Here is a 27,851-nt window from a genome sequence, read left to right on the forward strand (position 1 = left end):
GAAGGCAGAGCTGGGCTTGGTCGCAGATGGTTCCTGTTGGGGAAGGACACGGGCGCAGCTGCCCGGCCTCCCCCCACCCGCCGCATTATCACTGCCCGGCAGCTGTTCACCTTCCCCCTCGCCATGGGACACGGCGCTGCTGCCACCCCGGCCCCGGCGGTCACATGAACGGCCCTCGCGGCGGGGCAGGCACCGTTCGGGCAGGACGCCCCGCGCCGCACCACACCACACCAAGCCCGACGGCGCTCAGCATCTCCTTCCCCGGCGTGGGGACTCGTGCCTGCCCCAGAAGTGGGCTGGCTGTGCCAGGCACCACTGACCCCGCACCCCCGGGATGCCCGGGGGTCCCCCCAAACCCGACAGCCACCCCTCCTGTACCAGGGCACCGGGCAGGACCGTCCAAGGTAAGGCCGAGGCAGCGGTGGGAGAAGGGAGGCGGGGGGCTGTGGGCGACCCACGTGCACGTGGCGCAGTGCAGGTGACTTGTCCCGATGTCACACGCAACCCTGGGGCCAGGCAGGTGCTGCCCAAGTGGTGTGTGGGGGTCCCCAGTGGGGCGTCCCCATGGGGCTGGTTGGAGCTGGCTCTAGGGCAGGGGGCTGGGGCACAGCCGAGCTCGTAGCACCAGCAGGATGGGGCACGGGGACCTGTCCGCAGCCCACTCTGCAATTAACCTTTCTGTAACGAGCAGTCAGCCGCGATTAGGTTTTATTTGCAGGGTTTAAATCCTCTGTTTACCCAGTGCTTTCTTTCATTATTGGGTCAGCAGCTCACGTGTGGCTCGGGAGCACATTCCCACGCTCGCTCCCCGGCAGCGGCCAGACCCTGCCTGCAGCAGCTCTGTCGCGCCACGGTCAGGATCCGGCCCCGCGGGCTCTCCAGGTGCTGCTGCTCCTTTGCAGCGTGACAGCATCGGTGCCGGCTCCAGGGGCTGGGGCATCCCCATGCCCTGTGCTGGGCGTCCCTCGGCACCACGCGCAGGGACCCGGTGGGGCCGCGTCGGGCGCGGGAAGGAAAGCGGCGGCCGGCTGAGTCACCGGCGTTTGTCTGCCCCGAGCGAACAATGCTGGCGCTCTGCCGCGCTTCCCCTCGCACACCCCTTTCCCCGGCGGCAGCGAGCCCTGCGGCACCATGCACCAGGCACAGCACCCTGCCCCGCCGCCCGGTCCTGGCACCCACCCTGCCGGATGGGGATGTGGCCAGGCTGGGTTTGAGGACAGGCTTTGGGCAGCGCGGGGACCTCCCAGGTCCCCATCCCAGCTCCATCCCTTGGCAGAAGTGGTGTGGCTTGGGGTCAGGATGAAGCCCTCGCTGCTCAGCCTGTGAGCTGGGCTGGGGACAGGGACGTGGGGTGCTCCCAAGCTCCTTATCGTGGGTGCTGCGTCACCGCTGCGTGAGCACAGCAGGTGCCAGCACCGTGCCCCTCTGATGGGACACCAGGGACACCAGCACCAGAGCTCCCATTCGAGGCAGACACCCAAAGTGCTGAGGGCTGGGAGTGATCCCCTTGTGGGAGCGATGGGGACACCGGTCCCTGCCCCGTGCCAGCACGCAGCACCCCGCTGCTGCCCCCAGCCCCAGCGGGTGAGGGGAACCCCCCGATAACGCGCAGGGCCAGCGGGTGCCGTTGACAGAAGGGGCACAGCGAGCGGAGCCGTGCAGATTGCTGCGGGCTGGCGGAGGTGCCGGTTAGGTGCTTGGCAGGAGAAACGTTTATTTTGTTGGCCAAATATCTCGGCAAACTTCCTGATTTACTCGCAGCCAGCGAGGCAGCGATAGGGCTGGTGAGGCCGTTGCCTGCTCCTCGCTCCGGCTTCAGCGCGGAGAGCTGTTATCTCAGATGCACAGCGGGCAGGGAAGAGGTGGAGAAAGGGAAATGAAATACAACAGAGGTGGCACATTTTTTGCTCTTGATAACAAGCCCTGCTTTTAGCCTGGGAACTTGGAAACGATGCAGGTGGCCAGAGGCAGCCGCAACGTCCCCTGCTGCTCCAGTACATCTGGACCTTGTAACGAATCCCAGACCTCCGGGATGGCCCTGACACGAGGCTGGGGCTCCCCATGGCACGGCACAGCACGGCACGGCACAGCACCAACATCCTCCTGGTGCTGCTGTGCTGTCCTGGACAGAGCCGGAGCAGAGGCAGGCCGTGCTGGCCCAACTCCTGCTCGTTCCTATTGATTTTTGCAGGGACCCGAGGTGCTGGAAGCGCAGTGCAAACTAATTAAATTCCCACCGTTAAAGAGCACGGTGCAGGCAGCTGCAGCCTGTCGGGCGGGGAGGTCTGGCAGGCAGCCGGTACCTGCGGCTCAGCCAGGGGAGCAGGAGCTGCACAGAGCCGGAGATGGGAGGGTGGCCGCGATGCTGCAGCGGGGCCGGGAGGTGCTCTCGGCTCCCCAGACCCCTCTGCTGCAGGGGGGTCTCACAGGGAGGTCTCACAGGGAGCGCAGGGACCCCACAACAAGGACGGGGCTCTCGGGGAGGCTCAGCACCGCCGTTCCCCCTGCCCGGTCAGGGGACGCCACTGGGACAGGGAGCGGAGGAGCTGGAGGGATCCTGTGCTGTGCTGGGGGGGGCCTCCCAGCGTGCTGCGTGTGCTGGGCACCTGCTGGGGTTCTGCTCAGCACCTCTGGCACGTTCCCTCGGGTCAAAAAGGGGACGAGCTGCTGGCCGACCGCTGCTTACACGAGGGTGGCAGCGGCGTCTCCGTGCACCCCCCAGGCACCAGGAGGCAAGGGGCACGAGGCCATCTCCACTTTGGACAGTTTCCAGGCACCCCATGGCAAGGAGAAGCTGCAAACACGGCCCCAGCAGCCCCGAAACCTGAAGGTTTAAAGCATCCAGAGGGACGGCGACATATCCCAAAGCCTCCCCGTGTTTAAGCCAAGACGGTGATTTTTTGGAGGCTGCGGTGCAGGGCGCGCCGGGATGATAAGCAGTAGGGCCCGGTTTCCCTTTGAAAGGGAAGCAGGAACGAATCTGTCAGCCAGGAAAACATGATTTTTTTTTTTTTCCTTTTCATGTTCGTGGAAGTTGTGCAGAAGCCGCAAAGCCCTCGGCTCCGCTCCCCGCAGGAGGTGACAGGCAGGGACTGCTCCCACCAGACCTCGACCCAGCAGCGGCGAGGGCCGGGGCGGCGGTGGGGCGGGGGGCTGCGACGCCGGGAGCCCCCCGCGAGCGGGCGCAGGGGGAAGCCAGGCACAAGCGAAGCCCCTTTCTTAAGAAAAGCTGGCGAGAGGCGCTTCCTGCGCAGCAGATGTCCCCGCGGCGGATGCAGCTGCGGCGGGCGATAGCCGGTGCGCGGGCGAGCTGTCTTCCCCGGCCGCTGGCTCCCCACCAGCCCCTTATCTCCCCCGCGCATTCCCCGCCAAATTACCCTGTGGGGAAGGGGAGCACCAGCCTGGGCTCCAGCTGCAAACAAAATGCCAAGGGGAGAGTGCTGGGGGCTGCAGCCCAGCTCCCGGGGATGGATTTAGGAGCTGGGATTAAGGCCACCGCGTCCGTGCACGCAGACAAGGTGACGGGCTCTGCATCACCAAGGGCTTGCTCCACGCTGTCCCCATGCCCTGCTTGGTGCTGCGCCAGGCTGGCACCCCTGCCATGGCCAAAGCACCGCAGAGAGGCACCCGGAGACGCTCGGCTCCCTGTGAGCTTGAGGATAGAGACTGAGAGACCCAGACGGGCAGCCAGACTCCTGGGGGTGACACAGGAAACCTGCGGCACGCTGGGGCTGAGCGCGGGCACGGCTCGGTGCCTTCGCCCCCAGACGAGCCCCGGCGCGGCGGAGCAGGTCTGCGCGGCGGCACGGGGATGACTCACGGCACGGCGAGGGGGAAGGTGCGAGAAACCAGCACCGAGGGCTCTCTTACAAGGCTTGAGGCTTGGGAAGGGGGGACACGGCCTGAAGAGCGATCAGATCTTACTGGAGTGCTGGGAAATTTGGGGGCTGAGGAGGACACTGGGCTGCGGGGAGGTCGGGGAGGGGGCTGGAGGAGCCAGACCTGCCAGGCTCACCAGGCGCAATCGCCCTCGCTCCCTGGGCACACACACACCAGTCCCAGGGCATGGCCACACTGGGACACCCCACTTCTCCCTCCATGCCCTCACAGGTGCCCAGGCCGTGTCTCGGGGACCCCCTTTGCATGAGGCAGGTCCTCAGGAGCCCCCCGAGCCTCGTGCACGAGGACATCCCTCCTCCGCGCACCCGCAGCGGGCGGCGCCTGCGAGGAGAAGCGGTGCGCTGCGGTGCCATCGCCACCCCAGGGGACCGCGGCACCTGGATGGTGGTGCTGGTGGGCACAGGGCTGGCGCTCAGCGGCAGGAGATGCCATCTCCTCGCCACGAAGGGAGCACGAATTGACACCACACGTGCACCTCGTCCCCGCGCTGGCCGGCTGCACGCCGAGCCATCAGTCCCGCGGTGGCATGAGCGACACAAAGCCCTTACAGAAGTTTCCAGCCTCTCTGGGAAGCCGTGGGGCTGGAGAGGGTGGCAGGACCCCATCCTGCCCTGGCTCCAGATTTGCTGGGAAGGACGGCCAGGCCCTGCGCTGGGACGGATCCAGGCAGCCTATCGGCCCCTCGCAGGTGCTGATCTGCCGGCCTGGCCGCTCGCTCCGTGATGCTCTCCCACGGCGGTGACGCAGGGCTGCTGGCGGTGAGGGGCTGGGGATGCCCCATCGCCTGCACCACCGTGCTGCATCCGTCCCTGTGTGAGCCGAGGGAAGGTGGGGTTTCTCTAACGGCACCGGTCTCAGGCTGCCGTGGGACCCACGCGTGCCTGTGGGGTGCGTGGCAGCGGCGGGGCTGGCTCCGGAGAGGGCTGAGGGGCACGAAGGGGTTAAGGCGGGGAAGTTTGCTCACTCTCGGCAGTGATTTAAACCAGACAGAAAGGTTCTGTCATCCATCACACTAACAGCCAGATCATTGTGTTTTAAAGTGTCTGTAATTGCAGCAATACAGAGACTGGGAGGAAGATAAAGGCTGGGAAGATGCAAATGCGGAGGGGAAAGCACCAGCCCCCAGCACCAACACCCAGCACCCGGTGCCAGGGGAACCCAGCCGGGGACTGGGCAGCCCTGCCCAGGGCTGGGGCTGGAGCGGGGCACCTGGGGGTCACCCCAGTGCCCCCCTGCCCTTGCTGGGGACAGCGCAGCCCAGGGAGCACCCACAAAACTGCACAAACTGACCCAGGGACGGGTGCGGGCTTTTGGACATGCCTCAGGTTTCATCCCCCAAATTATTGCCTTTTTTTGAGGTGGCCTCGCCGCCAGCTCCGTCGTCATCCCCGGTGTAGCACAACGCGACTCTTCCCTCCTCATCTCCGATCTGTAGGGTTCCAGGGATGGCATGGGACAGTGGGTGACAGCTTGCCACAGGCGAGGAGGTGGCACGGGCATGGCCACGGGTGCCCGGGTCTGTCCCGGCGGCCGAGGCCACGTGCGAGCCCGCCGGCAGGGCGTTATTAACATTCAGACGAGGCCCGCCGAATAAAGCGAGCTAACACAAATGTTTATTTTCTCAGTGGTGAATTATGACTTCAATAGACCAAAATTACAGGCTGCGCGCGCGGAATAGAGACGAGGCAGACCCTGCCACCCAAACGCCGCCGGGGGGGACACGGCGGGCCCCCCCCCCCCCCCCCCCCCCGCCCACAGTGCCCCGTGCACGTCGTGGTGCCGCTGCCACCGGCTCGTCCCACTGCGGGCGGGTGGCTGCTCGGAGCCAGCAGGGACTCGATAGCATCCTGCATCTACACCCAAAATGAACCAAAGCTGGCAAGGTTGCAGCTGTTACCTGCAGGTCACTGGGTGCAGGGCCAGCGCTGGTCACCCTTGGGTTCTGGCTGGGCTTCACCAGCTGGACATTTACTGGTGGATTTCACCGTGAATTTAACAGCTTGCAGGGCACAGGGCGCACATGCGGGACAGAATATTTGGCTGAGAGCGTGGCCACCCCCACAGCCCCCTCCTGAAACTGGGGTTCAGCCTCGGGAAGCGCTCTCGGGATGCCCGGGTGCTCCACGAACCTGGGAATTGTGCGCCGGGGGGGTGCTGCGCCATGCACCACGTGCCCAGATGCACCCACGCCGTTGCATTTGCATGTGCCAGCCGGGGCTGCCGCGGCGAAGCCCGGCGGGCGGCAGCTCGGAGCGCAGCTGTGCACGGGGGCGGACGGTGCTGCGCCCGCGGGGCCTCGGTGGCGGGGCCGTGGTGCTTCCAGCGAGGGGCTCCTGGGGCAACCCCAGTGCTCGAGGGGCTCCTGGGGCAACCCCAGCGCTCGGGGCTGGGAGGAGCAGGGCGGAGGGGGTGCAGGCAGCAGAAGGGCTCCGTGCACGGTGGCAGGAGCTGGGAGGGGGTGACGCTGCCAGCACCTTGGGGTGGGATGGGGCAGCGCCGTCCTGCGACCCGAGGTGATGCAGGTGGGAGCCTGGACGTACAGTGGCTGTTTACTGGCCAGGCAGTGGTTGTTTGCTGGCCACGCAGTGTTATTTACTGGCCACGCAACGGTCATTTAGTGGCCACACAACGGTCATTTGGTGGTTGCGCAACGGCCGCGCAGCGACCACGCGTTGTGCACGTCGCGCGGCGGCTGCGCGGCACCTCTGCAGCGGTGGTGCCATGGGTGCCCTGGCACTGGTGGTGCCGTGGCGGTGCCCCGCCGCCCGGCAGGGCTGCAGCGGTGCCCAGCGCCCTGCGCCCTGGGGAGCGGAGCGGATGAGTAATGCAACAAGCACCCGGGGCGGCAGGGGCTCCTGGCGGCAACTCGCAGAGGGAAGGCAGCTGCCAAGCCGAGTAATTACGCAAAGAGGCAGGGCTTCAGCTCGCGGGGAAATTAGCAGGGCTCGCGCTAGCCAGCAACAACATCGTAGTAGGGTTTGGGGGGGGTAGGGACACTTTTAGTGCCCCCCCCCCCAACCAGCATAGGGCACGCAGGAGGGCCCGGACATGCAGGATGGGTGCACCGGGCACCCGGCGTGGGCAGGGAGCCACGCGCCACCTCCGTGGGCATCCCCACGGTGCCGGTGCTGTGTGGCCACCCCGGGCAGCCTGGATGAGGCCGTGTGGGGCGGGGGGGACCCCGAGGCCAGGCCGGGGTGGGTGCGTGGGTCGCGGGGTGCCCGTGGGGCTCGCCCTGCACAGATGTTGCGGCTGCACGTGTGGCTGCTCCCACTGCAACCCCGGCCCGCGGGCATCCCCGGGACAGCCGGGGACGGAAGCAAAGCGAGCGCAGCCCCAGCCCCTCGCAGCCCCCCAAGCCCTTGGGGTGCCAGCCCCCTGTGTCTTCCCCCAGCCCCCTGCCAGCCCGGTGAGGGCACCGAGCCGTGCCCCAGCCCCACGCCGACACCTCCCAGCCCCTGCAAACCCCAGCCCCAGCCCCTCGTCGCCCCCAGAAACATTTGCAACCCCCAACCCTCGGCAAACCCCAAACCTTTTACAGCCCCCAACCCTCGGCACCCCCCCAACCTTTCCCACCGCCCCCGCACCCCCCGACCCCCGGGCACCCCCTCGCACCCCCCCCACCCCTTTACCTCCCCGTGTCCCCACGCAACCCCCGCTCCCTTGTGCGTCCCCCCCCCCCACCTCCCCCGCCCCGGCTCCCACCGCCCCCTCCCCGACCGCGCACCGGGGCCCCCCCCCCCCTCTCCGGCGGCGGCGGCGGGGCGCCCCCTGCCGGGATCGGCGGCGGCTCGGTGTAAGGCGGCGGCGGGGGCGGGCGCCGCTCACTCCGGGGCGGGCGGGCGGCGGGGCGGCAGCGGGGGCTGCGGGCGGCCCGGCCCGGCACGGAGCTCGGCCGCGGGGCGCCCCGTGGCCGGGGGGCGCGGCGCCGGGGGATGCTCAGGGGGTGAAGCGGCCCCCGCGGCTCTCCCCCGGGCTTCTCCGCCCTCCCCCTTCCCGGCCGTCCCCCCCTCCCCTCCCTCCCCTCTCCGTCCCCCGGTGTCCGGCCCCGGGGGGGGGGGCAGCGCCCCGACCCCCGGGCTGGCGGCCCCCGGCGGCGGCGGCGAGGGGCGGCGGGCAGGTGCCGGGGGCAGCCGCCGCCGAGGGGCCGCGCTCCGCCCGCGCCGGCCTTAACGGGGCCGGGGCCGCCGCCGGGGGCCGCCGCCGGTTCTGCCGGCACCGCTCGGTTCTGCCTCGGGACTTGGCGCACGCCTCCGCCGCTCCTCAGCACGGTAAGGGCCGGGCACGGGGCGCCGGGGGCGCGGGGAGCGGGGCGCTGCCGGTGTCGGGGGGCTGCCGGTGTTAGGGGGCTGCCGGTACCCGGGGGATGCTGCCGGTGTCGGGGGCTGCCGGTACCCGGGGGATGCTGCCGGTGTCGGGGGACGCTGGTACCCGGGGGTGCTGCCGGTGTTGGGGGGCTGCCGGTACCCGGGGGATGCTGCCGGTGTCGGGGGATGCTGGTACTCGGGGGTGCCGCCGGTACCGGGAGGTGCCGCCGGTACGCGGGGGACCGGGATGCTGCCGGTACCGGGAGGTGCCGCCGGTGCGCGGGGGACCGGGATGCTGCCGGTACCGGGAGGTGCTGCCGGTGTCGGGGCGCTGCCGCCGCCTGCAGAAAGCTCCCGGTGCGCAGCGCTCGGGGGATGCTGCCGGTGCCCGGGGGTGCTGCTGGTACCCGGGGTGCTGCCGGTGTCGGGGTGCTCCCTGCGCCCCCGGAACGTTCCCAGTGACCGGAGGTGCTGCCGGTGTCGGGGGTGCTGCCGGTGCCCGGGGAACGCTCCCAGCGTCGGGGATGGTGCCGGTGCCGGTGCCGGGGAGGCTCCCGGTGCCCCAGCCCGCCCGGTCCCTGGCAGGGCAGTGGGGCTGCAGCGGGGCCCGGCCCGGTTCCCCCCCCCCCGGGTGAACGCGCACCGGAGCCTTCGGCCGTGCCCGGGGGCGCTCCCCGGGGGCGGGGGGCGGGGGGCGAGGGTCAGCGCTGCCCCGCTGCGAGCTGCCCCCGGGGGTCCGGGGGGGACGGGGGGGGCTGCAGCTCGCCCGCCGCGCCCAGGGCTCCCCCCGTGCTACCCCCGTTTGGCTGCTCGCGGGCACCTTTTGCTGGATTTTTATTTTTTTTTATTATTTTTTATATTTTTTTTTCCCGTTAGCCAAGAAAAACTTTGCAACTTCCCTTCGGTGCCGGAGAGCTGCCGCCGCTGCTGCCGGGTTTCATTTTGTTTTTTTAATTCGGGGTCACGTGCGCGTTGACAGTGCCTTTGGATCTAAGCGATGGTCTCGTCTCTCGCTTAGAAGGAGCTCCGGAGCTCTTCCCTCTGTTGTTTTCTCTCTGCTCAGGAACAAAGAGATTTTTCTGCCTTTAATTAAAAGGAATATTAATCCCGCGCCCCTTTGCCGAGCGACTCGAAGACGCTCCGCAGCCGTTCGCCTGCTCGGCACCTCGGCGGGGTGAGCTCTGCTGCGTGCACGGAGGCAGCCGGGGCACGGAGATGCTGGGGATCCATCCAGAGAGCGCACAGCGAGCGCGGAGCAGCGGCCGGGCAGGATGCTGAGGGCCCCGGCGCCCGCCGCCCCGCGCCGGTGCTTGGGTGAGGAGCTGGCAGAGCCGGGCTCGCGTCCCCGCAGGCGGCTGAGGCGGGTCCCGCGGAGCCCTGAGGCGCGGGGAGAAGTTTGGGGGCTTGCTTTTGGGGAGCCCCGGGAAGGAGACCGGAGACGGGCTGGGCTGCGTGGGGGGTTTCTCCCCTCCTGCTGCCTCCCGGCAGGCCCAGACGGTTTTCCCTGGGGACGGCGGGGCGCTGGGCACGTTCCTTATGGGAGACGCACGGCTGCAGGCGTTGGGGTGCGGGGAGGAAAAGCCGGGGGGCGCGGGCAGCAGGAGCCGTTCTCCCGTGGTGCTGGGTGCTGGCGTGGGGCTGGCTGCTTGTTTTGGGTGCGGTAGCAGCCAGGCCTTGTGTGGATGCAGGATTTCGCCTCTTACGGTGAGGACTTGCAGGGTTCAGGATGCGAAAATGCTCTGGTGGTGTGCTCAGCCCCGGTTCGGTGGGTTTGGAGGGTCGAGCAGCCTCCAGGCTCTGCCCGTTTCCGTGGCACGCGTGGGAAGGGGGCTCGGGGATGCGCTGGCAGCTCGGGGACCCCGCGGCGTGGCTGGGGTGGGCTGCATGCACCCGTCCTGGGTTTGCCGTGGAAATGGGCTCTCGGCTCCGCTCACTGCATGCAGGCGGCTCAAATCTCCAGCGGGCTCTCGAGGCGGTGCGGCTCCCTGTCTGCGGCCGTGCAGCCCCCCTGTGCCCCGGGGAAGCGCTGTGGGGCGCTTCGAGACCCCCGGCGGTGAGACACACCCCGTAAACCGTTAAATATCTCTTAAATCTCTAAATATCGGGTTCAGGGCATTGCTGGCGAGCTGGACCCGGAGCACAGGGCTGCCGGCGAGGTGTAAGCGTGCACTGGCAGCGGGATGCGTGCTCCTGCGGGGCAGGGAGCCGGTCCCCACGGCACGGGGGACACCAACCACGGCCACCAGCACCAGCACTGGTTCTGCCCCCAGCCGGACTGGCGCAGTCACGGGGTGCGCAGCATTTGGGCAGATCAGGGCCTGATCCTGCAGCCGGGCTGGGAAGGAGCGGGGAGCTCGGTGCAGAGACGGGGTGAAATGGGGGGACCCGAAGCGGGGGCGCTCGGCGGGGGCTTTGTGATGGACTGGGCAGGGCGAGGCCAGGCTGGGGCGCAGAGGTGAGAGCCCAGCGGGTGCCGAGCTGGCGTTAGTGCCCCTGCCCGGGTCTGGGCTTATTTTTAGATTTCCTGAAGCTTGTTTTCTGCCTTCCCTCCCCGCTCGCTCAGCCTCCCCAGAGGCAACCCCACCTTGACAAGCCCACAGCTTTCCTTCGGAAGATGCTGACCAATGTTTCCAGAAAGCATCCGAAGGATTTCCTGTTTATTTTTCAAAATTCTCATTAATATTTTTTTCCTGCGTTATTGCATTAAATCTCGCACGGGCAAAATTGCCTTGAAATGGAGCCTGTGGTTAAAAAGAGACAAAGAGTCAGCGACGCGGCAGCCCGGAGGCTGTGGGGATGCACCGCTGGATTCGGCACCCCCTCGGAGCCGTCACCGTCCTGGCGCCTGCGGGGCAGGATCCGGCCCGGCGTCCCCAGGGAGCTGGCGGTGCCTCGGCGTTCCCACGCTGCGGGGACCTGCACGGAGCTCCCCGTCGGCGTGTGGATGGGGACTTCTTCCCTTCCCAACTGCTCCGTGCCTCTGAAGCGTCCCCAGCCCCCTCGTTGCTCGTGCCACTTGTCCCTGCTCAAGGCCACCTCCGGACACGAGCGTCCCTGTGCATACGTGGCAGCAAAAAGCGCGTGGAGCGTTTTAGCCGGGGGCTCTGCCTGCTCGAGGAGTGCCTGGCTGTGCAGCTTGGGCAGGAACCTGGTTTTGGGGCGCCCCTCCTGCAGCCTGTCACCGGATCGGTCGCCTTTTCGGCACGGACGCCGTGGCCTGGTGGCCCCATGGCACGCCGGTAGCTGTTGCAAGGAGGATGTGGTGCGCAGACCAGGGCAGCCCCGAGCCTCGCGCCGCCCTGCGTGCCCACGCAAAGCCTGGTGCACGAACCCTCTGTTTGCTCGCCGTGTTTAGAGAGCATATTTAATTTCCAGGTGCGCGGGACAGCTGGGGAGCAGCCAGGGCGTGTGCGTGCCCACCTCCTCCCGCGGCCGTGAGCTGCTGGTGGGACAGGGCAGGCGGCAGCTCCGTGGCACAACGCTCATGGTCGTGGGCCAGGATCCATCCTGTGCTCCCCCAGCACCTGGGGATCAGGTCCCCCACTCGGAAAGGTGGGGAGGGGGCGTGGGGACCCCACTCGTGGCCCCTCTGCCGCAGGCTGCCCGGTGGCGTGGTCCCACGCCGCCGTCGGCTCGCGCGCCCCGGCGCTCGGTCCCGAGACGGTTTTACAGGCAGGGCTGAACTGCACAAAATGTTCGACTTGTAAAATATGTAGCGTGAGAAAATAGCCTTTTCTGCTCTCCTCCTCGCCGCCGCGGCTCCCCCTGCCCCATCTGCTTGCTTGGAAAGCTTCCCGCAGCCGGGGAAGGGGAGGGAGGGGGTGCGAGGCCGGCGCAGCTGACGGCACGAGGGTCACCCGGCGATCGCTGCCGGGCCGGCTGGGCTGCTCGCCCCATGCCTTCGTCCCCGCGAGCATCACGGGCACACCCAGGGCGTGTTTGGTCCACGAGGACGATGCACGGGCAACGCGTCCTCCGTCCTCCCACCACGCGTGTGGCCGTGCGGGTCCGGAGGCTGCTGTCTCCCGGGATGTGCCGTGGGAGCCAACGCGGGGACGGCACCGGGAGAGGCGGCCGGGCTGTGCCGTGGTCCCGGGGCGACGCAGGCACCGCTGGTGGGGTTCCCGAAATGGGGGGCGTCACGGGGAGGCCAACGGGAAATACCCCTGTGAGGCACCCGGCCGGGGGCGGGGAGGGAGCCGAAATCCCCGGAGCTGGCGACGAGCCATTGTTTTCACCAGCCACCTTAATCCATCATTATCTGGGCATATTTCGGATCCTTGCCAAGAGCAAGGTGGGAAGGGGGGGGGGGGGCTGTAAGCATGCTTTCCCTATTCCCCTGCCATCCTTTTTGCTGCCTGTGTGTAATTAACAGAGTAATTAAAAACAGGATGAGTTAATTGGTATTCATTTATGTGGCAGATGTTTTTAATTGAGATACGAAACAATTTACCTGTTTACATAAACAATAGCAAATGAAGGCTTGTAAAACAGAGAGGGCTTTTTTTTTTTTCTTGCCTTTTTTTTTTTTTTTTTTGAGGAAAATCAGAATAACCTCCCCCTCCCGCCACCCTGGCTCCAGCTGACCGGCAGCTGACGGCTGGGGCCCCGGGGGGGGCTGCAGGTCCCCTATGGGGCCAGGGGCTGCTCAGGGCAGCGGGCAGGGCTCGGGGTCCCTGAATCCCCGGGGAGCGCAGGCACCCCGGCCATGCCCACCCAGCCGAGTGCTGCTCGTGATGGGGCTGCACGGAAAGGGAAGGAAACTGGGATGTGCCAAAGGGAAACCCGCTGCGTTCCCTGCGTGGGGTGGCTGAAAGTGTCCCGGTGTGGGGCATGGTATGGGGCACGGGCTGCCCAAATCCGCCGGCTGCATGGCGTGGTGCGACCACGCGTCCTGGGTCAGGATTTTGGGGGAGCAGGGACGTGCCCTGCCTGGAAGGTGAGCATCCTTGCGAGCAGGGGACGCCCAAGCACGGCGGGGTGCCCGCAGTGCTGGGCGCGTCTGCGTGCTGCCCGGCTTCCTGGCGGCGGCGGCCGCTCTGCGGGCACAGCTCCCTGTTTGCAGAGCGCCTGCAAGTGCCTCGCAGGGCCTGGAGCTGCCAGAAGCCAGGTTTCATTTACATCTTGTGCAGAGGGTTTAATTAATTTGATTTCCTTTTAAAAGGCTTCATTTGCGCTGACTGGTGCTGGGGCTTGCGTCGCTTCCCCCCACACACACACACACCCTGCAGCCCGGCTCCCCAAAACGTGCTGCTTCAGGGAAACTGCACAAAGTTGTCACTGCAAAAGAGGAAGCGCTGGTGCCACCTGCCCGGGGTGGTGGGAGCCGTGGGGGCACCCCGTTTTGTCCTGCACCCCGTTTCCTCCTGCACCCTTTGGCCCTGCCTTGGCAGAGCAGCCTTCCCTCGGCCGGGCACCGCCAGCACCTCGCCGTGGGGTGCCCCATGGGTCCAGCACCCCAGCCCCGGCTGCTGCTCCTTCGCCACCCCGTCACGCCTTTGCAAAGCCCCCTGGGGACGTGGGACACCCCAGCGATGGGCGTGTGATAGGCCTGGAGGTGGGCAGCATCCTTCTGGCACGCCACCATCCTGCTTCCTTCCCCTTTGTGCGCAATTCGGGGTGAGCCACGTCCTCCCCCACCAGGTGCCTGCCATCGTCACCGTGTCCCCGGGGACGGGACCTTTCCTGACGCCGGGGCTGTCCCCCGGAGCCGACAGCAGGGTGCTGGGGAGGATTTGGCTTGGCGAGCACGTGGTGCCGTGAGCAGCCCCGCGGCCTCGGGCGCACGACTCTGGCTGCTCCCTGGGGTGCCCGCGCTGGGACTGGGGACGTGGGCGCCTCCGTAACGCGCCCGTCCTCTGCGCCAGGAAGGCACCGGGGTGGCCGGCGCTGCGTGCACCCACCGTGGGGTGCTGGACGGAGCTCGGGGGCGCCGGCGCCCTGCGGTTCCCCCCACCCGTGCCCGGCTCGCACACGTGGGAGCGCGGCCGCCGCCGCTGCCCGGCCGCCGGCGCGGAGCGCTGCCCTAACGCGGTCCAGATGGAGCGGCTCCGGCCCTCGCGATCTTATCGGGGAGTTGTTCTTGGCCCCCGTGGCACCAGCAGCTGAGCAGCAGGAATGCTTTCCTTTGTTTGGGAGGCAGCCTGGCTTCGGGGAGACGTCGCCTCCAGCATCTGGATTTCATTTGTGGCCATTTGGAGAGCATGAAAGATGCTGTTCTTTTAATTCCCTTTTAACCCCTTCCTCGATGGCAAAGCCTCGCCGGGAGGCTCGCAGGGAGCCAGAGATTTCCGACAGCCTCTGCTGCACCGGGCTGGCTCCGTGCCCAGGGAAGCGGACAGGGCACAGCCTTTGGGTGCCATGCAGCCACACGGGGACTGGCAAGTCCCTGTCCTTGTCCCCAGCCAGCCCAAGGCCTGGCCAAAGGGTGCAGAGAGCAGGGGGCACAGCAGGAGGATTTGCACCCCCGGGCTTGGGAAGCTGGCCGGTGCACGTGGTGCCCAGCCTCGGTGCCCACAGAGGTGGCAGTGGTCACGGTTGTGCCCGTGTGTCACCAGTGGGGACCGTCCCCAGCCAGCACACGGGGGGTTAAGGCCTCCGGTGTGACAAATCGGGGTCGGGGGGTGCGTGGGGTTCGGCATCTGATTCCCACCGGGAGGCAGGGCGGGGTACGGCCCCGCTCCGGCCAGCGAAGGAGAAAATACTAATCCTTTTATTTTTATATTATTACTTATTCATCTGGGCTGCACAGGCCTAATGGAAACCAGATGTAGGAAAACAGACACAGCCCCGAGCGGCTGGGACAAATTACCCCAAAGAAAAAGAAAAAAAAAAAAAAAAGGAAAGGAAAGGGAAAAAAAAAAAAAAAAAGGATTCCAGTGGAGTTTGAGCAGTGCTGGGGAATTGGTGCCACGCTCGGAGGCGCTGCCAGGGGGGCAGAGCCTGGGCACGGGCTGGCGACCGCCCGCCGCCAGCGGGGAGGGAAGGACAGACAGAGGGACACGTGGCAGGACAGCAGGACGTGGCCGGGTTGCCGCTGTCACCGGCGCTTCAGAGCCTCGGGGGAGCTTCGTGGGGCTGGAGGCAAAAGCCGGGGTTTCCAGGGTGGTTTGGCGAAGCGAGGGGCAGCGTCCTGCTGCTGGCGCATGTGACGCCGCGGGGACGGTGCCACCGGGGCGCACGAGTGTCCCAGCGGCCTGGCTCTGTTTGCTTTGGGCGCTTCTGGGCTTCGGCACCGAGAGATCCGGCACTTCGGGGGCTGCCTCTTGCTCCCGTGCCCGCGCAGCGGTGTTTGGATTGCAAACGCAGCAGGAAAAACTTATGGCTTCAAGAGAAGGAGAAGAAAAAAAAAAAGAGAGAGAGAAATAACACACCCAGACGCAGTTTCCCCTGGTGTTTGTTCAGCTTCGTGGAGACTTTCCTCCTGATGGGAAGCTGCGGAGCAGCCGTGCCGGCGCCAGGATGAGCGGATTTGTGCTTTTTCCCCCAAGCCCAGGCAGAGCCAGGCCCCTCCGCTCAGCCCCTCGGAGCCGGATCCGTGCGGGGAGTGTGGGGCAGGTGCCGTGGCACAGGGTCCCCAGGCTGCCCCCTCCCCACCTTCTCCTCCAGCTGGACGAGCCCCGCTGCCTCCGCGCCGTGCCCCTGCCTGGGGAGACGTTGGCCGAGGGGAAGGATGCCCGGATCCGTGCTTTGCCGAGCAGGGCAGGGGCTGCTGCCCGGGGGTGCTGAGCCGAGGAGGATTTGGCTGTGCCCTGTTGCACGCTCTGTGGATGAAGGCACCATCAGTGCTCGCAGCTGCCCCATGGTGGGCTCATGGGGACCACGTGGACGGCAGCCCCCCGGCTGTGCCAGGGCTCTCCCCCGTCCCCATGCAGCACGGGGGGACTCAGCAGGGGCTGGGCTGGGCTTGGCACCATCACGAGGGCACCTGCGGGCTGAGGCCTGACCTCCCCTTGGCGCACTCTTTGGCATCAGGGCCGGATCCTGCTCCGCTGAGTGGCACGGGACCGCACAAACCCCTTGCTCTGCCTCCCTTCTGGTGCTGGAGCCTCGTGAGCCGCCGGGCACATCTCCATGCAGGCGGCCAGAGCTGGTTCCAGCCCGAAGCACCGGTGGGGGCTGCGCACCCCTCACCGCCCCTCGCGCCTCCCACCGGGGCCGTTACACCCGGCGTGAAGCTGCGAAGCCACACAACGGGCCCAGGAGGTGGGAGGGAGGCTGCAGGTCGGGGTGCGAGCCAGGCACCTCCCGGCATCGTTTCTCCCCCCCCCCCCCAGCATCTTCCAGCAGTTCTCTTCTGTCCTGCCTGGAGGAGCCGTTCCCAGCCCCGTGGCAAGGAAAATCCGAGGTGTTTTTCAGAGCGTCCCATTTGTTTTGGCAGACCCCGTAAACAAACTGCCGCTCCACGGCAGAGGTGCTGTTTATCCTTGGGGGTTTCTCCTGCGGCTGGAGAGGGAGAAGGGGGCGCAGAAAGGCGAACCACAGCTCGCAGTGCCAGGTGTTTGCAGGATGACCGTGCACGCGGGTGGCTCCAGCCAAGGACGCTCAAACAGCGCCAGGGATGCCGTGGGACCGCGGTGGTGACCACCAGCCCTCCTGGCTCGCTGGTCCTCCCCACGTGGCATCGGCTGCAGGACGAGCCCTGATAGCATCTCGCTCGGGACGAGGCCCCGGTTTTATTTAGCCTGGACCATGTGCTCTCGCAGGGTTCGATTAATCTCCCGACAGTTGCAGCGGATTAGGCGTGCGTATTAGACGAGTGGTTAGCAGCCGTGCCTGGTGGCGAGCCCGCTGCGTGCAGCGGGGACCCTGGCCGGGATGGTGACAGACCTGCGCAGCTGCCATGCTCACGGTCACCTGGCATGGCACGGCATGGCTCGGCATGGCATGGCAAGGCACGGCATGGCACGGCATCCTCTGGGCTTCAGACTGAGTGGGTGACACAGGGAGCAGCGTCGTGCACCGGCTGTCACGAACCCACGATTTGCTGCCTGTGCGCGGTCCCTGCCCGGCACCACGATGACCGCAATCGCCCTGAGCACAGCTCCTGGGGCTGGCGAGGCGCTAGCGGGCATCCTGGGCACGGGGTTCCCAAAGGTATGGGCAGGGAGCTGCCGGCAGGAGGGTGCCGGCGTGTAACAGTGGTGGCTTTGCAGGGATGGCATCTGTGATAACGCTGCTCGTGAGCTCGAGCTGTGCCATGCAGAAGGTGTGGACCTCGTATGGCACAGGGCAGCGCCTACAGAGCAGTGCCCTGTCCCTTCTCCAGTGTCACACATCCGTGGAGGATGCAGGGCATGGATGCGGGGCGCCGTCCCCACCATCCTACGGGGCCACAGGACACCAGGCACCGTCCCCGCCGCCCCTGCGCTCTCACTCCACCTGGGGACCGGAGATGCCCGAGGTCCCCGAGGCCCTGACCCGCCGGGCAGGGGCTGGCACCCGCGGCGCCGCCCCGCTCACCGCCCGCGCCCTGTCCCCGCAGATCCCGCGGCGAAGCGGGCCGCCACCATGCCCGACTCGCCGGCCGACGTCAAGACGCAGCCCAGGTCCACGCCGCCCAGCATGCCGCCGCCGCCGCCGGCCGTCACGCAGGGAGCCACGCGCCACCCCTCCTTCACGCCCAGCACCAGTGAGTACGGGGACGGGGATGGGGACGGGGATGGGATGGGATGGCGGGCAGGGAGGCTGCCCGGGTCCCTCGGCCACGCGCTGCCTTCGGGATCCGTCGCGACCTCGTCGCCCTGCGCGGTGCTGGCCGTGCCGTGGGGTGGCGATCCCCGTTCGTGCGCTGGAGAAGGGCTTTGGGCTGCGTGTGCTCTGCCCATCCCTAGCGAGGTGCTCGGGGACAGGGACGTCCTGGTCTCCTGCTGTGCGGTCACCAAACGGGGGCACGGAGCAGCGTGTGCCCCCCCCTGCACGGAGCTGCCGGAGGAGGTGGCAGGGCTCGGAGCTGGGCACGGCCACGTGGGTGCGTGTGGCACCAGGCGGTGTGGGGCAGTGTCACGGCTGGTCGTGGTGGTGGGGAGCTGCTGGTTGTGCCCAGGTGACAGAGTGGTGGCATCAGGGCACTCCGCTGGGACTTGTCTCGAGAGTGTGAGTTGGGGGAGCCCCGGCTGCACCTGTGCTCCGTGGGCTCATCGCGCACCCACGGGGCTCACACGGGGGTTGGTCCCCACGCTGGTGTCCCAGCGCTGGCACATGGCGGGGCAGGATCAGGGTGGGCAGGGGGCTGTCCCTGCCACCAGAGCAGTGGTGGCCACAGCAAGCGGCTCCTCTGGCTTCGCCGTGATGTCTCCCTGGGCATGCACGTGTGGGGGTTTTGCTCGTACCTGCTTCTCGCTGAGAAACCCCAAAACGACACCCCAAGCCGCAGCCTCCCCAGCCACGCTGGCTGCCGTGGCCCTGCTGCACTCCCAACCAGATGTTCTCTAATTAGAAATCGGATTGTGCTCTCTGCGCTCTGATGGGTTTTGCTTTTTAATCCGAGCCCTGCAGCGGACGCGGGGCTCCGTGTGCGGGGCTGGTGCAGGCGTCCCCATCCCGCTGGTGTGGGGACGGTGTGGGCAGCCTGCTGCCATCCCCGCCAGGGCTCGGGATGGAGTCTCGGTTTTTCTTGGTCTCGGGGAATTTCCACAAGCTGCCCCCCGAGTCGGGGCTGGGCAGAGACGGTACGAGGAGGGGGGCATCCTCTGAGCCCTCCCTTGGGCTGCGTGGGGCAGACGGACCCGGCTCCATCCCCGGCACGTCGGGCTCCGCGCGGCTTTGCAAGACACAGGACGAGCGGGCCGTGCCCAACGGGACCCCCAGCCGAGAGCTGCCGCCTCTGCTCTCTCATCATAGCGTGTTTTATTTTGCTTGCAGATCGAGACGCTGGCCCTCCGACGTTTCTGCCTCGCGGCCGTTTTCATGGTTGCTTGAAATGGTCGATGGTCTGTCTTTGTAAGTAAAATGAAACGTGCGCTCTAATGAGAGACCCGAGACGCAGCCCGAGCCCCCCCGGCAGGGCGCTGCCCCCCCAGCCCCTCTCCTTGCCCCGTCCCAAGGATGCAAACCCCATCCCTGGCCTGGCCGAGGGACATGTGCGGCGTCTAACTTAGTCACGCACCTGTCGTGGGAATAAAAGCAGTTGTGGCCGGGGGTTATTTTCGGCACCTCTTTAGCGGGCGGCTGGGACCGGCCGGCCGGAGAGCGAGCGGGAGGCTGTGGAAGCGGGCAGGGCAGGCAGGGCAGGGCTGCGGCACCCGGCGGCACCAGCAGCACCAGGTCAGGGCGATGGTGGGAGCAGCACGGTGCATGCCTGGGTGCTGGTGGAGGGGTGCGAGGCTGCTCTGCGCAGAGGGGACGGGCTGCAGGGTGCTGTGACCCGTGCTGCCCACGGAGAGGTCCCTGTGCCGAGGGCTGGCACAGGAATGGGGCGCCCTGTTGTGTGGCGGGGTCCTGTCCGCCCCTCATGCTGTGGGCAGCATCCACGTGAAGGCTCCTGGATGGGCAGAGCGGGGAACGGCCAGCAGCTTCTGGCAGCTCTTGGCTGCCGGAATGTCAAGGAGCGGGATCAGGCCCTCAGCACAGCCTGTCCGCCCTCCCTGCATCTGCCACGCGCTGCTCCGGGGGTGCAGCAGCATCCCGGGGCACCCCAGGCTGTGGGAGGACACCAGCCCCCTGGTGCCCCGCAGGATGCTCGGGTCCCCCCCCCAGCCCGCCGCCGTGGCACGGCCGCCCGCTCTCAGCTCCCCTCCTCTCCGCTTGCAGTGATGAACGGCAGCAGCCACTCGCCCACCGCCATCAACGGGGCCCCGTCCACCCCCAACGGCTTCAGCAACGGGCCGGCCACCTCCTCCACCGCCTCCCTCTCCACCCACCAGCTCCCGCCGGCCTGCGGCGCCCGCCAGCTCAGCAAGCTCAAGCGCTTCCTCACCACCCTGCAGCAGTTCGGCAACGACATCTCGCCCGAGATCGGGGAGCGGGTGCGCACCCTCGTCCTGGGGCTCGTGGTACGTTCGCCGGGCGCGGGGACCGCTTTTGGGGAGCCCCTGGGGCTGGCGGGTGATGCCCCAGCCCTGCCGCCAACCGGGGCTCCTGATTTTTAATTTGGGGATGGAGATGGTGCTAAATGAGGAGCCTCTTGGTGCTGAGTTGACTTAAATTCTGGAAAAACGGGGGCATCTCATGGTTCCCTGGGTGGGAAATGGATGGAGCGGATGCCGCTGGTATGGCCACAGTGCGGAGCTGGGTCCCCACTGCTCGCACCACCAGCAAACCCTGCGGGGTTTTCCCTTGAGCTTGGCAGAGCCGGTGGGGAGCAGAGCAGGGGAGCGGCCCCAGGGGGCACAGGGTGGGTTGGGGGCTGCGAGCGGCTGGTGCTGAGCCCGGGCTGTCCCCGCAGAACTCCACGCTCACCATCGAGGAGTTCCACGCCAAGCTCCAGGAGGCCACCAACTTCCCGCTGCGGCCCTTCGTCATCCCCTTCCTGAAGGTGGGTGCCCTGCACGGCCCCCGGGCGCATAAATCCCCCCGCGCACGGGCAGTCCCATCAGGCCGAGGCGCTCGTGGAGCTGTTTGCAATAACGCACGGGGTTAGGCCCATCTGGAAACCATTTGCAATTCATTAAAAATCCCCCCCCCTTTTTTTTTCCTTTAATTTTCCTTCTGATTTCGTGCTGACTCTGCACTGCCACCCTGCTCCGGAGGGATTCGCCGACCGCCGGCACTCCTGGCAGCGCGGGCACGGGTGGCAGATGTTTGAGCCTGGCATCGCTCGCCCCTCGTTAGCGGAGGAGTAACAAAACCCTGCCCCCTGCCACCTTCGCAGCCCTTGCAGCAGGAAGCCGCCCCGCAGGGAAGGCAGAGCTGAGCGGGGCTGCTCGGGGGGGGGGGACACGAAGCCCCCGTCCCCGCTGTCCCCTTACCAAGCGAGCGCGGTGTCCCCGAGGCCAGCAGCACTCCCCGTGCCGCCGGCCGCCCCGGCACCCTGCTCCAGCTGCTTCCACCTTGGGCTCCAGCTGCTTCTCATTACCCTAAGTGCAAGCAGCCGGGCGCGGCGTGCTTCCCAGACTCGGGGGCTTTTTTGGTTTTCGGGGTCGTTCCCTGAGCCGGGGAAGGGGCGGGGGCCGCAGCGTGCATCTCCTCCCCGAGCGCTAACGTGTCCAACAGATGGGGCCTTGGCTGCCGATCAGCTGCCTAAAGAGAAAAGCGGAGCTGGCAGCAGCGGCACCCGGGCAGAAATGTGTTTCTGCTGCTTCGCCGCTGCTGATCCGCGGGCGTGGTGCACGGGTGCGTGGGCCGCTTACGGCACCCTCGTGCTCCATGGGTGCCAGGAGGGTTGGGGGTGGCCCCGGTGCCGAGCGCGCACCCGCTGGGGATCCCCCCAGGGCTGGGGGCTCAGGTCCTCGAGGTGAGAACTTGAGGGATGGGGAGGCTTGGGGTGGCTGGGGGTGGATGATTTTGGGGCGAGCGCGGCCGTGCCGTGGTGGGCTCTGGACTCCCGCTCCCCTCGCAGGCCAACCTGCCGCTGCTGCAGCGCGAGCTGCTGCACTGCGCCCGCATGGCCAAGCAGAGCCCGGCGCAGTACCTGGCCCAGCACGAGCAGCTGCTGCTGGACGCCAACGCCTCCTCTCCCATCGACTCCTCCGAGCTGCTCCTGGAGGTCAGCGAGAGCGGCAAGAGGAGGACACCAGACAGGTGAGGGCGCACGGGATGCCACTTTTAGGGGTGCAGCCCGCCAGCACGGGCGCGCTGGGTGCGGGAACGGGCACCCAGGCGCGCGGCTGTGCATGGGTGCTCGGGGACCCCGCGGGGACCGACCTCCCCCGCTCCCCCCAGGACCAAAGAGAACGGTTTGGACCGCGACCCCCTGCACCCCGAGCACCTCAGCAAGCGGCCGTGCACCATGAGCCCCGCGCAGCGCTACAGCCCCAGCAATGGGCTGAGCCACGCGCCCAACGGGCTGCCGCCCCCCACCGCCCCCCTGCCCCAGCACTACCGCCTCGAGGACATGGCCATGGCGCACCACTACCGCGACGCCTACCGCCACGCCGACCCCCGGGAGCTCCGCGAGCGCCCGCGGCCCGCTGGTGAGCTCAGCACCCCCGCGCTCCTTGGTTTTGGGGGGTGGGGGGGGGACACAGCGTGGGGCTGGGGGTGATGCCGGGCTGACCCCCGCCCTGTGTTTGTCTTGCAGCGGTGCACGGGGCGCGCCAGGAGGAGGTGATCGACCACCGGCTCACCGACAGGGAGTGGGCGGAGGAGTGGAAGCACCTCAACAACGTACGTAGAGCCCCCAGCCTGGCCCCCCCAAATCGCTGCATGCGTGGGGCAGCCGTGCTGTGCCCACCCCGCTTTGCCCCCCCACTTCCACCGTGTCCCCCTGTGGTTTTCGTCCCGAGCATCCTTCGCTCCCACGGCCCCAGCACCACCCTGTGCAGCCCAGATTTCCCCCCAGCGCCCGGCGCCGCATCCCCCAGCCCCTCCGTTGCCCCCCCCGCAGCTGCTGAACTGCATCATGGACATGGTGGAGAAGACGCGCCGGTCGCTGACGGTGCTGCGGCGGTGCCAGGAGGCCGACCGCGAGGAGCTCAACCACTGGATCCGGCGCTTTAGCGACGCCGAGGACATGAAGAAAGGCAGCCCCCCCTCCGCCCGCCCCCACAACAGCTCCTCCAGCTCCGAGGCACCCCAGTTAGGTATTGACCCGGGGGGGCTGCAGCCCGGCCCCGGCCCCTCTCCGGGGTGCCCGTGCTGTTCCCCTGGGACCGGCTTGGCCAGTGGGGGGTCGGGTCATGGGGGGGGTGGTTGCCTTTTGCTAACGGCGTTGTCATCCCCCCCTGGATTCTTCGCAGACGCTCACCGGGACTTCGCGCCGCGGCCCCTCTCCGGTTACATGCCCGAGGAGATCTGGAGGAAGGCTGGTGAGTGTGGCCCCGCCAGCGTGCCCAGCCGGCAGCGTCCCCACTGCGTCCCCTCCCCGTGCCCGCGGGGCCGGAGGGGGCTGGGAGCCCCCCAGGGTGCCTGCGTGCCCCCTGCCACGCTCACCCGCCTTCCTTCCAGAAGAAGCTGTGAACGAGGTGAAGCGTCAGGCCATGTCCGAGCTGCAGAAGGCCGTGTCGGACGCCGAGCGCAAAGCCCACGAGCTGATCACGACGGAGCGAGCCAAGATGGAGCGAGCCCTGGCCGAGGCCAAGCGCCAGGCTTCGGAGGACGCCCTGACTGTCATCAATCAGCAGGAGGACTCGAGCGAGGTGGGGCTGGTGGGCACGAGGCTGGGGGGTGGCAGCACGGGCGCTGGGGACCTGCTGAGCAGCACTGGGGTGGCTGCGGCACCGCTGGTGGGGTGGGAACTCCTGCACCGAGTGAGGATGGGATGGGGTGCGTGGTCTGGGATGAGGACGTGTGGTCCAGGATAAGAAGTGTAAAGTCAGGGATGTGGTGCACGGTCCAGGATGCTGCGCCTGGTCCAGGATGTGACACACAATCCGGGATGTGGTGCATGATCTGGGTTGTGGTGCGTGGTCCAGGATGGGTTAACAACCCAGGGCAGGGTACGTGGTTTGGGCTGTGGCACACGGACGGGGTTTGGGTATGGGGTTTGGGATGTGGTGCACGGTCCAGGATAGGGTACGTGGTCCAGGATGGGTTGCACAGTCCAGGAATAAGTATGTGGTTTGGGCTGTGGTGCACGGACTGGGTTTGGGTACATGGTACGGGCTGTGGCACACGGTCCAGGATGGGGTATGTGGTTTGGGCTGTGGTGCACAGACTGGGTACGTGGTACGGGCTGTGGCACACGGTCTGGGATTGGGGTATGCGGTTTGGGATGCGGTGCACAGACTGGGTACGTGGTACGGGCTGTGGCACACGGTCTGGGATGCGGCGCACAGTCCGGGATGGGGGTGCACAGTCTGGGAAGGGGCGCTGCACGCTCCAGCACTGAGGTTTTCCCCCGCTGTCCCCGCAGAGCTGCTGGAACTGCGGGCGCAAAGCGAGCGAGACCTGCAGCGGCTGCAACACCGCCCGCTACTGCGGCTCCTTCTGCCAGCACAAGGATTGGGAGAAGCACCACCACGTCTGCGGGCAGACTCTGCAGGGGCTGCCGGCCCCCGCCACCGCCCCGACGGCCGGCGTGGGGCTGCCGGTGGGCTCGGCGCAGCCCGAGGGGGTGCCCCCCATGGCCAGCAGCCCCAGCGAGACGGGCTCGGGGGCCGCGTCCCGCGCCGGCACGCCGGCAACCCCGGCCCCGCTGGAGAGCGCGTCCCGCTGAGCCGCCCCCCCCCTCCCCGACCCCGCTGCCGCCGCCGCGGCGCGCCAAAAGAACCAGACTGCACTCGATGCAATTTCCTCAGCTACCTGACTCGTGTGACCTCCAAAACGACCTCTCTATCTCTCACAAATAATCCTCACGGATCCTCAAACTGGGCTTTAAGTGGAGTTTAAGGCAAACGCCGGTCTTCTCTGTTCTCTCTTCGGTCTTTGTTTTGGCTTTTTTTTTTTTTTTTTTTGGTTGGTTTTCTAGCGTTTGGGGGATTGCTGTTCGTTGCTACCGGGTGGTTGTTTTTTGTTTTTTTGTTTTTTAAATATATATATTTTTATATTTTTATTTTTCTCCTCCTTTCCGGATGAGGGGTTTGCCGCAGGCTGGCCGCGCCGTGCCGTGGGGAGAGGCCAGGCTGGCGGCGGCGCTGCCCAGGAGCTCGCTCACAGGAGGAAGGAAACTTCTTTTCTTCGTCTCTCTCTCTCTTTTTTTTTCTTTTTTTTTTTTTGTAAAAAAAAAAAATAAAGAAAATAAAAATGAAAACGTCGGACTCTTTGGCTTTAAGTAAGAAATTGTAAAAAAAAAAAAAAAAGGAAAAAAAAAAAGAAAAATCAAAAAAAAACAAAACAGACACCGCCAAGTCAAGCGGCGTGCCAGAAGCTCACCTGTAAACTACCTTGCTAGCTAGCCAAGAACAGACCAGACTCACCTCTGCTCCAAAGGAAATCCAAAAACGAGAAAGATCCAAACGTCTCTCCACTGCCAAAGTTCGTTTCGTTCTGTTGTCGCTTGCTCCGACGCTTCCCGTCCTCGCTGGCCGGGGGGAGCCCGGCGCGCCTGGGGGTTGGACGAGTTTCTATTACAAAATAAAGCAAAAAAAGAAAATTTCTTTTTTTTTTTTGGAAATATACAGAGGAGCGCTCCCCACGCGGCGTGGGGGGCACGGGCGGGAGCCCCCGGGTTTCCCTACCTCTGCCCACCACCGGAGGAGAGGATCGAGGAGCACGAGGGATGAATTCTGCTGCTCTCCCGGCCCCCGTGCGCCGACACCCCGGGGTTTTTGTCCTTTTTATCCGCTCCCCGCGTTGGATTATAATTTTTAAATTTTTTATTTTATTTTTTATTTTTTGCAACGATTTCCAGGAGGCAAGAAAAAAAAGGCAAGAAAGCACCACCTCCTCCCTCGCAGAGGAGGCGGACGAAAGACGATGTAGGTGATGTTGTAATTTCTCGCAGCGTTGTACAAAGCGCAGAGGACGGGAGTGCAATACGGAAAGTCCCACGGCTCCGGGAGGAGGGAAGGAAGCCAGAGCGTGCCCCGGCGCGGCCGGGCAGGAGTGCTGTACGTTAATGTGAATGTAAATAGCGTCTGCAGAGGTCCAAAAATAATAATACCGATAGTGATAATAATAATAAGAGACACTTTGCCAAATAAAAGGGTGATGAGAAACCACTGGAGGATGTGGTGTGTAGGAGCTAGGCCGAACCGAGAAGAAGTCATGTGCTCGATAGGAGCTTTTAGTTTTCCGCATTTGCAAAAACCATCCTGTGTGTTTGCCGTAGGCAAGGCGGGAGGAGGACGGGCTCGGGTGCTCGCAGAGGCGCCGCCCGCGGGTGCTGCCCTCGTGCCACCCTCCTGCAGCAGGAGCATGCACGGGGCTGCGCCGTGCCGTGCCGTGCCGTGCCATGCCATGCCGTGCCGCAGCAGGGCCCGGTGCGCCCCGAGGTGACGTTTCCTACCCCGAGTCCTGCTGCAGGTCCCTGCGCACCCCGAGACCTCGGTGCGTCCCCTCGGGGGGTGGGGGTGGGGGGGTCCCGCGCACCCCGAGCTGGGAGCGCTTTGCCGGGTGCCCCTCGAGCGAGCGTTCACTTTATTTATGGTGTGACATATGTAATATTGTCTATTTTTCTTACGTTTCCTGAGAAGAGGTAATATATAAGAGTTTTGCAGATGCTCCTGCTGCGGGGCCGCCTGCTGCCCTGGGTGTCCGTCCCCTCCCCGCCGCGCGTCCCCGCGTGCCCCCTGTCCCCCCCGCACCGGGGCCCTGCCTCTCTACCTCCGCCTCGCCGGGAAACCGCAGACGAGAGCATTTACACAGAGTCTGCTCTCGTTTCCACTCCTTTCTGTTTTGCTTTTATTTTATTTTTTTCTGTTTTCCTTTGTGTTGTTTTTTTGTTTTTTTGGTTTTTTTTTAAATAATAAAAATACCCTAAAGAACCTTGCATTGAAACCAAAAGCCGAGGGAGGGAGGGGACGGGCGGTGTGGCGCTAGCAGACGTCCAAACCAGAACGACAGCTTTAACGTGTAATATTTCCAAAAAATAGCGATGCGGGGAGGACAGCGGCCGTGGTGGCGGCCGGGGAGGCTCTGGCCGGGTGCTTCCATGGTTTTTTTTTTTTTGCCCCGCACCGGTGCTGGGACGTGCGTGGGGCTGGGGCGTGCGTGCCCCGCGCGATGCCCAAGCTTTGTTTCTTGGTGGCTTTGTGGCACCGGGTGCTGGCAGAGGGACGTGCCGCGTGGTCCTGGTACAGCCGCGGGGCTTGGGAACACCCCGGGTGCTGCGGGGCGGCTCGGGGACACGGGGGGCCGGGGTGGCACAGCCCTGTGCCGGATCAGGTCCCCGTGGCCACCCGCAGCGCCCGTCTTGGGTTTCCTTCCCCCTGCCCTGGTTGGAGCAGGGGAACGGTGTTCACATGGGGGGACAGCTTGTTTGCGGTCCCCGGGCGTTCTCAAACGGAAACCCCAGCCGAAACCAAAGTGCTGCCTCCCGGCAAGGCTCTGGGGACCCCAAACCTCCCCGGGCAGCCCCGGAGACCCCTGGCACCGCCTGCCGCAGCCGCCCCTCGCCCACCTCCTCCGGGGCATCCCCAGCTCCTCGGGGGTCCCCGCGCCCGGGTGGGTTTGGGGCTGGGGACACGGCGTCGCCTCGCTCCCGGAGCAGGTCCCGGGTGCCGTGCAGGGTGCTTGCAGTGGCAGGGCCGCCCACAAGCGCCCGGCAGCCCCTGGGGTCTCCCCCGACGCCACCAAAAGGCACAGCACCGGGAGGGAGGCGTCGTGCCCCCCGTCCCCCCTGCTCACGGCTGCGCGGGCAGCACCGGTTCCCCAGCCCTGCCCGCGGCTCCCTGCCAGCCCCGGGGACGGGGACACCGGGGTGTGGGGGTCCCAGGGGCTGGGGGCTGGGGAGCAGAGCCCCCAGTAAGGGCCGGGTGGGCTCGGGGGCGCCCGCCCCGCTCTGCCGCCTGGGTTTGCAGGGCCAGCACGGAGAGATGACGCGGCAGGACTTTCCTTCGGCATGCTGTCCCCCCCCCCCCTTGCTGTTTCCCGCTTTCTCTAAGTGTACTGTATGTTTGACCTGTGAAAGATGTAAACTTTATGATTCAGGTTATGTCTGTTCTT

The 27,851-nt window shown here is 66.3% G+C and overlaps 1 protein-coding gene across 6 annotated transcripts; it reads left to right on the forward strand.

The window, feature by feature from the left end:
• On the forward strand, positions 1 to 25,892 carry CBFA2T3 (CBFA2/RUNX1 partner transcriptional co-repressor 3). Of its 6 annotated transcripts, none has more exons than XM_067004338.1 (12): positions 1 to 404; positions 17,692 to 17,838; positions 19,071 to 19,148; positions 19,959 to 20,200; positions 20,593 to 20,682; positions 21,706 to 21,887; positions 22,029 to 22,279; positions 22,387 to 22,472; positions 22,693 to 22,888; positions 23,045 to 23,113; positions 23,256 to 23,443; positions 24,160 to 25,892. In XM_067004338.1, the coding sequence occupies exons 1-12, from the start codon at positions 335 to 337 to the stop codon at positions 24,460 to 24,462; spliced, it is 1,902 nt and encodes a 633-aa protein (XP_066860439.1). In that variant the 5' UTR covers positions 1 to 334; the 3' UTR covers positions 24,463 to 25,892. The 6 variants fall into 6 exon arrangements, with proteins under 6 accessions (XP_066860439.1, XP_066860438.1, XP_066860442.1 ...); XM_067004337.1 differs by having other exon boundaries at positions 4 to 404; positions 23,253 to 23,443; XM_067004342.1 differs by lacking the exon at positions 1 to 404 and adding an exon at positions 7,984 to 8,171 and having other exon boundaries at positions 23,253 to 23,443.
• Positions 25,893 to 27,851: the final 1,959 nt, after the last annotated feature.

This window comes from Anser cygnoides, chromosome 12, assembly GCF_040182565.1.
Source record: "Anser cygnoides isolate HZ-2024a breed goose chromosome 12, Taihu_goose_T2T_genome, whole genome shotgun sequence".
Lineage (NCBI taxonomy): Eukaryota > Metazoa > Chordata > Aves > Anseriformes > Anatidae > Anser > Anser cygnoides.